Source organism: Pristis pectinata, chromosome 15 (genome assembly GCF_009764475.1).
Source record: "Pristis pectinata isolate sPriPec2 chromosome 15, sPriPec2.1.pri, whole genome shotgun sequence".
In the NCBI taxonomy this organism is placed as follows: Eukaryota; Metazoa; Chordata; class Chondrichthyes; order Rhinopristiformes; family Pristidae; genus Pristis; species Pristis pectinata.
In genome coordinates this window covers 14,691,386-14,705,195 of record NC_067419.1, presented here as the reverse complement: position 1 = coordinate 14,705,195, position 13,810 = coordinate 14,691,386, and the positions used below count along the sequence as shown (strand labels likewise).

General features: G+C 40.0%; 1 protein-coding gene across 5 annotated transcripts in view; it reads left to right on the top strand.

The window, feature by feature from the left end:
- Window positions 1–13,810, top strand: part of LOC127578637 (uncharacterized) — a 45,227-nt gene that overhangs the window by 18,074 nt on the left and 13,343 nt on the right. For 3 of the 5 annotated variants that reach the window (XM_052030835.1, XM_052030832.1, XM_052030833.1), the window contains exons 2-3: window positions 7,903–12,141; window positions 13,468–13,536. In XM_052030835.1, coding sequence (XP_051886795.1) covers window positions 11,018–11,998 — 981 coding nt within the window. In that variant the 5' untranslated portion in view covers window positions 7,903–11,017 and the 3' untranslated portion in view covers window positions 11,999–12,141; window positions 13,468–13,536. Of the gene's footprint in view, window positions 1–7,902; window positions 13,732–13,810 lie in introns of those variants that run through there. The other 2 variants (XM_052030834.1, XM_052030830.1) reach the window with 2 other exon arrangements.

Here is a 13,810-nt window from a genome sequence, read left to right as displayed (position 1 = left end):
ATTTCGCACCACATAGAAATTTTAGACATCAAAAGAATCAAGGCCTTTCAGGAAAAGACAGGAAAGTGGAGTTGAGGTGATCTTGGAGAATAACAGAGTAATCTCAAGGGAATAAGGCCAGTTCCATTTCTCTTTGTTCACCATTGGTTTGTTAAGAATACATTTTGGAGATGATCTAACTGAAGTCTGATCAAGGATTGCATTGTCTTTTTGTTTGCTGAACTGGTAGTATATTAAAGTACATTATTTTCTAATAGCTTTGCCATGTTGATCCTGAACCTTAAGAGATTCATTTACTATCTGTTGATTGTCAGCAACGTAAAGCTTGCATCCTGCATGGCTAGTGTAAGTTGAGGTGTGAGTGAGCAGTTTGGAATTTGTCTCTTGCCTCGGTGTCTGAGAGAAAAACGAACTATTCAATTGCTTCATTCACCCACGCCAATCCCACCAACTCCCTCACCAGATTCTACTACTTAGCTACATCCTAGAGTCGCCAATTAACGGACCAACCGTTACATCTTCGGGTTGTGCTTGGAAATTCTTGTGGTCACAGAGAAAACGTGCAGACTCCACACATACAGTAGCCAAGGCCAGGATTGAATCTGGGTCACTGGAGCTGTGATGCACCAGTTCTGTTAGCTGCACCACTGTGCACCATTGTTGCAGCCACAGGACTTTGAATGGACTTTGCTGGTACCAAAAAGTGCATTGCATGCTGTTGGGTTTTTGTGACCTTAGTGAACTCGAAAAGGAACACCTTTTTATATGGGCAGACAGAGGAATCATTGAGCTGTATGGAGTCTGAACTAGGCTGTGGTCCTGAGTTCTGCTTGCAGTGAAGGATGTCCTTGATACTGGTGAATGTAGGTTCTGGAGTTTGCTAAGATTCACCATTTTGTGCCACTTCTGAGGCACCTGGATTAATGAACTGTAGAAGTTGCTCATGGCCAATTACTAAATAGCTTAAGAGCAATGGCACCATAGATATCGTGAAGCTGTCGTCTTGGTCAGCCAAGAAGTTAAAGGATGGTCACTTTGCAAAATCTGTTAGGCATTTTTGGAGGTGGTTGATAAAGCTCCTTAATGATCAGGCTTGTAGCTTCAGTATTGCAATGTGTAAATGTAAACAGAGCAAGGAAATTCTTATCTAGTTGGAACATGTCTAAATCGACCATCCATAATATTCAACGTGTCTTTTTAACTTTGCACTACAAGGTCCTATGAATGATAGCCGTATGGCCTTGTAAATTAAATGAAACATTTGTTGCAGTGATTTAGTTATCTGGTGTTCAAACACATAAGAGATTATTCAAGTATTGACATGATTAAATTACATTTTTTCACACCACTGTTGCAGTGTACCAAATGCAAAGTTTTGGCAGTTACAGGGCAATCAATTCCTTTGTTCTGGATCATTGTAGAATGGACCTGGATTATTTAGTTCTTTTGGTTTATCATTCCTAACATACAAATTTCACTGCAGTTTCTTCCTAAGGGTTTGAAACCCGATAATTACACTCGCCACAACAAGTAGTATTCTCTGAATTACAAGGCCGAACAGACTACTTGTTTTCTGCCAATTAACCACAGACACAACCAAGGTTCCTTTGCTCTACTTTTGTAAATCTTATAAATCAAACAATATATCAGAAAAATAGAGTACTGTAACATACCGACCAATTTAAATAATCTCAGCAGCTGCAGGCAGTCCCCAGGTCACACAAGACCTGACTTGCAGAGAACAGCCTTGGCGTAAATTCTCCTCTGTCAAAAATAAGTTTGCTGTTCATTTCACAAAAAGGACATTGAACTTTTTGTTCCTCCCAAATCAGGAAAAGAGTGATTTCTTCCCTTATAACCCACTACAGTGAAAAGAACGCAGTAGTTGTGTGTATGGAAAATCTGAGGAAGCTGTTAGTCCTGTACCTTTGTTAGCCCACATAAACTAGAGAAATGGAAATATTATCATCCCACAAGAAAATAATTTAATATTTCTTTCTTGGGTCAAACAACAATTAAAAGCATCCTCATAGAAATTCTTAATTCAAACATCAGCAGTCCAATTACGGAGGACATTTTCCAAATGCAAATTCAACTAATCAATTAATAATAAACATTATACAGCAAACAAAATTTGCTGTCAAGGTAGCCTTTCTTAAGTCCATATACCAGATTGTAATATCTCCAGGTATCTTGGTTTTGGGGGAAATTATTTGTTTCAGACTTACAGAAAATTCAGTTTAGGGGCAGTTCTGAGGAACGGAACCCTTGCAGACTGTGAACCTGGCTTGCTTTTTTTAAAACAACTATTTTAATCAACATTATCAAATAATGTATATGTATGCATTGTATATTTGTGCAGCAGAGGCTGTAGGACTTGGACTCTGCAGGGGGTGGTGACATGTAGGCTCCTCATACCTGCTCCACCATCCAGTAAGGTTATGGCTTCTGTGTTGCTTCCTGCACTATTCCCATATCTCTTCCTTAAAATCTAAAATTCTCTCTGCCTCCGTCTTGAATGTACTCAGTGACTGAGTGTCACTCTGCCATTTTCAGTATTGAATTTCAGAAGTTCACCGCCCTCTGGATGAAGAAACTCCTTGTCTCCATTCTGAATTGCTGACCCCTTATAATAACTCCCAATTCCAGACACTAATGGAAATATCACCTACCTAGTTAAACTTGTCAGAATTTTGAACAGTTCATTGTGATTGCTCCTCATTCTAAACTTTATTAGTACATTCCTAGTCTGCTTTAATAATTCCTCGTAGGTCAATCTTCTCACCACAGCAATCAGTCTGGTGAATGATAGCTTCACTTCCTCTTGCTCAATTATGTACTTCCTTGGATTAGGATACCAGACACAATATTCCAGATGCAGTCACCAGAGCCAGATATAATTGGAGAAAGGGATTGTCACCTTTTCAATTGTGACTTTTTAAAACAAAAAACAAAATTCTGCTTTTGTATTTTTTCTACCAAAGTGAATGACCTCAATTTTTTTTCTACATTTATATTCCATCTGCCATGACCTTGCCCATTCTCATAGCTTGTCTTTATCTCTCTGAAGCTCCTCGTAGTCCATACTGCCACCCAGCATTCTATCATCAAGAAACTTGGATCACTACTACTAAATTCTCTCTTCCATATCATTGCTATAGATTGTGAAATGCAAAGGTCTCAGTTTGGATCCCTGTAGTACTCCACTAACAGCCATCCAATATAAACATTAACCATTTATTCTCTGCCTCTATCTGTTAATCTTCAATCTATGCAGTATATTACCTTGTTATCATGAACTCAAATTTTGTTTAAAAAATCTCTTGTGTGGCACCTTATCAGGGGCCTTCTAAAAGTCCAAATGCACCACATTAGCTGGTTTGCCCTTGCCTATTCTGCTAGTTACAACCTTAAAAAAAATTCAATTGATTTGGCAAGCGTGATCTCTTGTTGACTCGGCTCTGTACTTTTTTTAGTTTTCCTATTTCTATTTCCTGAATAATAAATCGCAGCCTTTTCCCTATCACTCTGGATCTGTTTATTTTTTGTATTACTCCTTAAATAAAAGAGTTACATTTCTTACCTGTTAAATCTGTGAGGACCATTGAAGAATCTGGAAGTTTGGAGGGTGGCAACTAGTGTATCCACTATCCCCATACCCACCTCCTTCAAAACCTTGGGATTCATCTCCCGGGGACTTTCTGGCTTTTGGCCCTATTTAATTGCTCTCTAACAATAAATTTATTTGAATGCCTAATTTACTCTAAACCTGTCTATTTCCAGGAGTTAATTTGTGTTTTCACAAAAAAAACAACAAAATGTTTGTTTAATTTTTCTTTATCCTCCAGTATAGTTTCTCCCAGGGTCTGTAAAGGATTCACATTAACTTTGGCTAATCTTTTCCCTTTTCACTTGCACTCTACTTTCTCTTTCCCTTTTATCAAGATCTTGGTCTTCCTTTGAATTCTGAAAATAACCTCTCCCCAGCCCCCCCTTGCGTTTGCCTTTTTAGCAAGATTATTAGCTTTTTCCTTTTGATCTAATACTGTCTCAAGCCCAAAAGAATAATAAGCATGTTTGTAAAATGCTGCATTGGTCTTACAGTCCCCTGAGCCCTGAGAGGCACTTCAGCAAATGGCTCCTCCCAAGTAGAGGCAGCAACACTGGGATGGGGTTTGGGGGAAGCAGGAGTAATGCCCTGGAGAACGCAGCCGCGGGGTGGAGACCTGGAGTTCTGGGAAATGTGCTTTTTTTTTCCATGTTAAATGCAGGCTATGAATGACTATCCAAATACTTGTCTGCAGTATAATGCCAACTTCCTGTAATAATGCCGGTTCTTAAGAATATGAAGCAATTTTGTCAGGGCGCCTCAATGCATTTCCAGTTCCAAACATTAATTGTAAGAAAATTCTATTTATACAGTGTACTGCTTTACTCCATTGCTGAGGAATCTCACCATCTGGGACATGCCCTCTTCTCATTACTACCATCAAGGGGGTGGTACAGGAGCCTGAAGAACCACACTCAATGATTCAGAAACAGTTTCTTCCCCTCTGCCATCACATTTCTGAACTGTCCATGACCCCATGAACACTACCTCATTATTCCTTTTTTTTGGTATGATTTGTTTTTGTAATTTATAGTAATTTTATGTCTTTGCACTGTAATGCTGCCACAAAACAACACATTTCATGTCGTATCAGCGATACTAAATCTGATTCTGCATGTTAACTTCACTTAATTTAAAATAATCAAATTACATCTGAAAAATAATTTTAAGAACGCATTGAAAACACAGATCTTATGATTTGTAAAAATGCACTCTTTTAAAGGTTAGATGACTTTTGATGGGGATCAAAGTGAAAAACTTTGACCGGGTAGGGTCTAGCACAAACAATGATAGTCTCAGGATGTTGCTGCAGGAATTCTTCAGGGCAGTGCTTTAGGCTCTGGCATCTTCTGCTGCTTTATCATTCACCTTCCCTGTGATCAAGTTGAAAAGTAGGATGTTGAATTATGGTTGCAGTGTTCAAATCCTTGTTATGAATCAGTCAGTGCTCACCTGCAACACAGCTTGTACAGTGTTCAAGCTAGGATTAGCAAGTGGCAAGTAACATCTGTGCCAGACAATGATCATCAAGTAGAAGCCCTAATGACTTCCCCTTGACAATGGTAACACTTTCAAAATGTCAGATCCACTAACACCAACATCTTGGTCATCACTGCTGACTAGAAACTTAACTGGGTCAGCGTGACTGTAAAAGCAAGGAATTGTGTTAGAGCGAGAGAATCACTTAGTCTATTTGCAGTTCAATCACTTTCATATTGAGGAGAGGGGGAGAGGCCTGTTCACCTTGCCAGTGCGATCCACTCACTCTCTGTCTGAATATACAAAGCCTGGCATTTTCGCGCATTTAAAGAGAAGGTAAAACGTTGCCATCATTACGAGAGTGGGAAGTTTGTGGTTCTTCAAGTGAATGGCTGAAGGTGCATGATGAATCACTTCCGAGGTTACATCCCTGCAAGATTATCTTGTGCTTGCAAATCCCTCGACAGGTAGTCTCATGCCAAAAGTATGTCTTTGGTCAATTAATAGTGCTAGCAGCAGGCACATGATCTCCAATTGCCACATTCCAGCATGGGGGGGGGGGGGGGGGGGGGGGGGGGAAAGAGGGTGCCTTCTGTTAACTCATATACTCTGTTGAACAGACCAGATTTGACTTCTTTGCTCGAGTACAGATACGTGCCTTTGCTCATTGCGGCCAAAAAGTTCTATTTTAACTTCATCGCTCCACAGGACTTGTTTCCAAAATGCATCAGGCTTGTTTAGATGTTCCTTTGCAGACTTCTGACGCTGAATTTTGTGGTGAGGACGCAGGAAAGTTTGGAGATAAAAGGGTGCAGAATTTCATGAAAAGAACACATCTCCAACTGTTAAACACGGGGGCGGATCGATCATGCTTTGGGCTTGTGTTGCAGCCAGTGGCATGGGGAACATTTCACTGGTAGAGGGAAGAATGAATTCAATTAAATACCAGCAAATTCTGGAAGCAAACATCACACTGTCTGTAAAAAAAAAAGCTGAAGGTGAAAAGAGGATGGCTTCTACAAAAGGATAATGATCCTAAACACACCTCAAACTCCACAATGGACTACCTGAAGAGGCACAAACTGAAGGTTTTGCCATGGCCTTCACAGTCTCCTGACCTAAACATAATCCAAAATCTGTGGATGGACCTCAAAAGAGCAATGCATGCAAGACAGCACAAGAATCTCACAAAACTAGAAGCCTTTTTGCAAGGAAGAATGGGTGAAAATCCCCCAAACAAGAATTGAAAGACTCTTAGCTGGCTACAGAAAGCGTTTACAAGCTGTGATACTTGCCAAAAGGGGTACTGACCATGCAGCGTGCCCAAACTTTTGCTTCGAGCCCTTTTCCCTTTTTGTTATTTTGAAACTGTAAAAGATGGAAATGAAAAAGTAATCTTGCTTAAAATATTAAAGAAATGTGTCATCTTTAACTTTATTCCCTTTGGAAATCAGGTCATCTTTTACTCGCTTAGCTATTCGCAGTAACAGGAATTTTGACCAGGGGTGCCCAAACTTTTGCATGCCACTGTATAAAGCAAACAAGGGAAGAGAGAATATTATTCAGAAATTGTGTTTTTTGATGTTCTGGGTGGAGAACAAGAAACATGAAGAAATTAAACCAGAAATAAGAAATATGCAATATTTTAAAGCAGAACAAAAAGTTAGGATGTTTGACCCAATGAGCTTTTTTTTAACTTAAATAATCGAAGGTGAAAATTGAATAGCACTCTCAGTGAAGAAATTTCTCCTCATTTCCTTCCTCTCCTGAGACTCTGATTCCGTAGCCTAGAACCTCCAACCAGGGGAACGTGCAGCCCTGTCGAACCCTGCTAGGATTTTGTACTCTTCATTCATCTAAACTCTGGTGAATACAGGCCTAATTGATTCAATATCTCCTCATACAATAATCCTGCTATACTAGCATTCAGTTTGGTGAACTTTTGATGCACTCTTTCCATGTCAAGTATATTGTTTCTTTAGTAAAGGGACCAAAACCATTAAGGCCCTGTATAATTGTAATAAGACATCCATGTTCCTATGTTCTTGCAACATACCATTTACTGTCTTAACTGCTTGTTTTGTCTGCTTGTTGGCTTTCGGTGACTGGTGTACAAGGATGCCCAGATCCCCTTTTGTTCAACATCTCTCAATGTATCGCTATTTTAAAAGAAATTCTTTTTTACCCACCAAAGTGGATAATTTCACATATACTCATATTTTATTTGCCATGTATTTGCCTCTTATATCCTCCTCGCAACTTTCAATTCTGCCCAGTTGAGTGTTATTGGCAAACTTAAAAATATTATATAAAATAAAAATAAAAAATACTAGAAATGCTCAGCAGGCTAGGCAGCATCTGTAGAAAGGTAAACAGAGTTAACTTTTCAGGTCTGAGACCCTTCATCAGAAATTCAGTTCTCAAATCCAAATCATTGATGTACATTATGAATAGTTGTGGACCAAGCAATGATTTCTTCTTGGGTTTTTAACATCTGTAGTATATCACTTTAACTGCAGTGAAGATGCTAAATAAAAGCAAGTTGTCATCCAGACCTAACCAGTGACTTAGAATGGTTTCTCTTTGTACTCTGTCCTTTTAAAAAAGCCCAGGTAGCTGTGTGCTTTTTACAATTTGTCTTGTCACTGTTAAAGACGTAGTCATGCTTCTTCCCGCATTCCTCTTAAAACTGTACACTTTAATATCACCTTTCACTATATCGTCAATGAAATGCATTACTTTACACTTGATATTTGTAATGGGGTGTGCTTTAAATTCTTGATGTTTTATCTTCCCTTTTTTAATTTTTTCAGAATTCCTACGTTCATGTGGTGTAGCAACTAGTCGAGTTTTGTGCTGAGGGCATTAACCAGCCAGTGGCCGATTATGATTTGACTGCAAGGAAACATGAAGCCTCTTGCTCGGAATCACAGTGAGAGAGGGATTTACGATTGCTCGAAGGGGCCACCACCGCCATATACGACATCGAAGTCAATTCCTGATGAATCCGCTGTTGCAAGTAGAGCACTTGTACATCCAACACCTCCACACACTCAGTATGCCACTGGTACTAAACCTGCCACGGTTGCCTTTCAAGCCTTCAACCAAATGATTGGGACAGTTCAGCCAACAGCACAGGCACAAGTGTACAAGGCACAAGTGTACAAGCCTCTGCAAGTTCATTCCAGTAATGAAGCCAGCTTACAAACACAAAACACTTTTGTGTATAAGACTATTTCACAGCCAATGTGTCAAACAATTCCAGCTCCAGGAAGAAAGCAGATTACATTACAACACAAAGGCAGTGCAGTGACCAATAAAGAAGTCCAACGGCTTGCTCTAAATGGAGTTGCGTGGATGACGACTGCTGGCCAAATGGCTCAAACTGTTAATAATGTCCATGGTGTTCATCCTGCTAGAATGATGCAATCTTATAATCCAGTGGTTCAGAATCATAATGTAGGACAGTCATCAAAAACACTAATATCAATTGCCCCTACAAGTGGAAGTGTTCCTCAAATTTCAGAGGGTCAAGGACAGTTAAATGTTTTGGATTCCCAAGGAAATCGTAACTCAGCGCTAAATCTGACAGCAAATGACTTTTTGAGATGTAATGACCAGATACAAATTCAAAGTGCCTTTAGAAAGGAGGATGCTTTTCAAGATCAGAGCAAAGTACCTTCAACTGTAGCTGGTGCCACACCTGCCCAAGTTTTCCATAGAATTTGGCCAGCCCCAACAAACTATGCATCTGTTCCTGCACATGTATATGGAGAACGAGCAAGAGGTGACTCTTCTGAATGGGCTGGATCATCGGTTAGCTTGAGTTCACAGCAAAATGGACAGCATAATATTACTAATTGTTTCTCGCTTCCAAATTCAAATGGGCAGAAGAGAATGGTGCTTGCACGTGTGACTCCAATGTCCCATGACTGGAGAAATTTGCAGCAAAACTCAAATACTTTTTCGACTATGGACGTAAATAAACTGAAGAACTCGCAGGTCGAAGATGCCCAGCTGCATCATAAATTAGGAAGTGGTCAACAGAGCAGTGCTGTTTCAACTTCTGAAAAATTGTTTGAAAAGAAAAACACTACAAGTTCTCAGCTATCTGCTCCAAGGATAAGTGTGCAGAGAAATATTCCCATTGCACCATTTGTGCATCCTCTTCCACATAAGCCAAGTTTACACAGACAACAAAGTGTTCAAAATATTCACTTCATTTATCCCCCTGCAACTGTGAATGAACAATGTACAGTAACTTCTCCAATGTCATCCTTGAGTTTGAAAGCTCAACACAATGTGACTGGCCCAGGAAGTGACTTTTCAATTTCTAACATAAGTTCAAAGGATCCTTTAGCCTCCCAGGTATCTCCTTTGTCAGCTGGACATGGCAACTTTGGTGTTTCATCAAATAGCTCAGATATGGTCACCCAACAGACCGTGACTGTATCTTCAGTTGGAGCTGAGAGTCTGCGTCCTAATGGTGATCAGAATGTCCTGCCACCTTCGGATGTTCCACATTCGACGAATATGTTGTGCTCTACATTCAGAGAAGAATCTAAAGATGAAGGGAAGCAATCAGTTGACATGGTTTTTTCAGGTTCCAATCCTCCCCCTCTTGGTTTCAACAATGAAAATTCTAAATCCTCATCTGTTCAGCTCTCATCCAGAGATGACTGTGGGAAGCAGAGCACAGCAGGTCTTCTACTTGTTGTTCCACCTTCGGTGGTTATGCATAATTGCCAAACTATGGAAAGTAGCACAGTTTACACCCCTCCTTCAACATTAACTTATGAAAAGGATATCCCAGTAAAGCTAATTGGAGGCCAAGTTGAAACCTCTAATACAGTTGTGGAAATGCCAACCTCGATGTTGGAGGTGTCTAAATATTTGGCATCATCAGATGCTAATCTGTCAGGCTCGGCTGGGCAGCACCGTGAAGACATGTTGGGTCATGGCTCATCAACTGTAGGTGAATGTAGTCAGCAGCAGAAAAATTGTGCCAATCATCACCAGTACTCATTGGGCAGTCTCCACCCAGAGTCTTGTCTTCATCTTTTGAATTAAATGGAAAAGGAGGAACCTAACTTCGGATACAGAATTTACATTTCCCACACTGATCCCACATTGTGTGAGGTTCAGGAAAATTGGCTGTGAATAATAGTCCCGCCTCCCAAAAGATTTCTGGCCTCTGCCCTGGAAGCTGCCTCACAAGACACACATGGTTGTAAAAATATAATTCTGTGTCCTGACAAGGAATCGATAAACTCTCTGGAGTTGCTACACAGTGAAAGGTCGGATAAAAGTGGGGCTATTAATGTGGCTCAAGCTGATGTGGGAGTTAAACCGGAGATCTGTATCACTGGAGTTTTTTCACTCGGAGATGATGCAGGACAGTGGGGATCTGTTCAGGCAAGTTCTCTTGTGGATCTCAATAACCCAACCACTGGTTCAACTATTCTCGCTAGTGATGAGGTGAACAATTCATCTGCACCTAAAGGATCAGTAACTGTAGAATCCCGTTTGAGTGACAAAATAAGTCCAGCTGAAGAATGTAACACTGCTGTCATGGATAAAAATGGACCAATGATGTGTGTACCTCCCTCTAACCTGGAAAGCAGTCAATGTCACTCTGTAACTGAATCTCGTAGAATGGTACATATGCAGCCAGCGTTGGAAAGTTCATTTGACAAAACCATTGGTCAATTGTCCAGTGATTCAAATGACCCAGCCAATTTTTCAATTGATCTAACTAAAGATGATGACTCTTCTACTGATTCTGCATTACCACCTGCCCTCGGAGAACATAAGACAAAGCTGGTTTTCTGACGAAGTTGCTTGCCTTTTGAGGTTGATGGTCAATATGCTTTATTGTCTTTTGACAAGGAAACTCAGGATCTTGATGGGCTATTGCATTCAGTTGAGATGGCAATTGAAACTTTGCTGAATTTCTGGAATCCTGCTCTTCCTCCATGTGCCTCTGGTAACACTGGAATGTTGGCTTGCAAGCATAATAATCTGCAACGAGGGACTTGTGAGAGTAAATTGCCAAACATTGAAGAAACTGCTTTGAATTTTTGTGGAGCTATACAAGTGCCAGAAAAGGTTAATGAAGTTGACCTGCCCGAGGACTGTGGTTGTGATGTATCTACTGATGTAAAGGTGCTTGGACATGTTGAAATTCTGAATCTACTTGCTGAGATATCAAAGTCAAATTCACATGAGAGGCTGCCCGTAGTAGGTGCAGAGTCTGAACGGTTCACTCATTCCATTGTGAGAGTGAATGAGGAAACGCAACAAAAAGCTTCACAGAATGCAAACAGTGATGAGTCTAATGAAAACAGTACCAAGGTGCTGGAGATAAAAGAAAGTAGGTACAGGGGAGAAGAGAATTGTGCTCCCTTGCAGGGACATAGCAATAAGAACAGCACTACTAAGAAGGGAAAACAACAAGAAAAGAAAGTATATTGCTGCATTAATGCTTGGCTGGTTGCATCTGGTGTGCTTGGCATTCATTGCAACTGTAAATTATCACAGGGAAATCAACCTGAAAGCCAGGCAGAATTGCCAACAGCCGTACACAAGATCCAAAGTAGCAGTGAGACAAGCATTCAAAATTGTATTGTAAATCAGATGGAGATGCAACCCACATTAAACAGTGAGCCACTTGTGACTCATCAGAATGTCATGGAAGTATCTGAAAAGAGGAATTCCACTCCCAGTCTTGTTCCTGGTTATAATCAGGAAAAAATTCTGGGAGAAATGCCACAAAAAGTGTGTGGTGTTGATGCAGTCCAACTGTCCAGTGAAGTCAGAGCAAGAGCAATAGAAGAAAATGAGATAGAAAACCTGTGCAAACCAGGAAATAGAAATTTACATGGCTTTAAATGCATCAGAAGGCTCTGATAGATTAACTGGCATAGTTACACTTGAGGGAGAACTTGATCAAAAGAAAATCGAGGAAAACAACATTTCTCTAGATGCTGCTGAAATTGGACCAAATAAGGAAGATGACACTGTTTTGGGGAAGGAACCCATTGAAGATAAAAGTAAGAATGTGAGAAGAGATCCTTCTCTGAATATATTAAGTGAGAAGGCCAGTGACCAAACTGATGCACTGCAGTTTAAGCAACACATTGTTAAACTGGGATTTAAGGGTATGAGAAACTGACTAATCACTTGGGTCTTTCTTATGATTAAGATGTAATGAATAAGTCACTGGTTATCTCCAGGATACTCCAGCATACTTATTAATTACACAGAATACTGACTTTTTGTTCTTCCCTCGCTCCAAGGAAAGAATCACAACTGAAACTGTACATTTTATTGAGACATATTGGATAAATTCAAGTCTGGCATTGTATAACATCTGCTCAACTCTTCCTCCATGCATTTTACAGCATCTGATCTCTTGATGAAAAAACCTTCTGTAATTTTCTAACTTTTCAATCATTTCATGTTTGAATTCCAATTTGGATTCTTCTTAGCTAAATTTCCAACAACAGCTATGTTGATAAGAAGTTAAGCATTTAGCTACTTGGGTGATGTGTTAAAACAAATGAGACAACTCCAAACAGTGTTTGGATAACCCTGACTGCTTGGCTGCACAAGGGGGAAGGGAGTGTATGACTCCTGAGTCATAGAGAGTACAGCATGGAAACAAGTCCTTCAAGCCCACCGAGTCCGCAGTGACCATCAATCACCTATTTACACTAACCCTACATTCATCCCACTTTCTTTTAAAATTTTCCCCACATTCTCATTGATTAACGACCCCCCCCACCCCACCCCCAGATCCCAGCACTCAGCTACACACTAGGGACAATTTACAGAGGTCATTTAACGTACCAGTCAGCATGTCTTTGGGATATGGGAGGGAACTGGAGCACTCGGAGGAAACCCATGCAGCCGCAGTGCAAACTGCACACAAACAGAACCCAAGGTCAGGATTGACCCAGGGTCTTTGGCACTGTGAGGCTGCGGCTCTACCCACCGTGCCACCCATGTGCTTGCGCTTTGTTTCTTTGTATATAACACATTCCCGGTATATAGCTATTAAAACAAAATGACTGTGGATTATTTAAAAGAGATGGAGGTGGCCACTTGAAAATGCTGAGAGGGAAATCTAATGCTTCTAGAGTAAGTGAATACTAATCTCCAGGTTATTGAAGAAACATTTCTGTATGAAGTATCAAACTTGAGCCATGTAAAGACCTGTTAATGTGCAAGTCCACTTCACGTGATATGGCAGAACAATCATGTTAAATGTTTTGCGTGGCTGCAAGACTGGGAAGGAACAATTTATGCTCGTTTAAGAAAACAAAAATACTGCTGGACTTGAAATCTGATTTTGATTCATTGGATTTTGTTTTTAGTAATGAAAAGGAAAACTGACAGTTCTAGTTGCCGGAGTCCACAGAAAAAAAGGAAGATTGGTGTTCAGGGTGAGGTTCTTTTTGTAGACTTTTTTTTTCTTATTTGTAAGTATTGAGAATGCAAAATTAAGTTTATCATATGAATTGAAAGAAAAGAAATTACAGTTATGATTAGATTTCATGAGGGACAATACAATGGTTCTTCCTTGGTGGTATTGGTTACCCTGACTTTGAAGTTTCATTTGTTTGATTTGTTTCTTATTCACTAACATTTATACAGTTCCTGTTAGAGAAATTCCACTTAAAGTAGATCTTTTGGGTTTGATTCCAAAAACTTCATGCT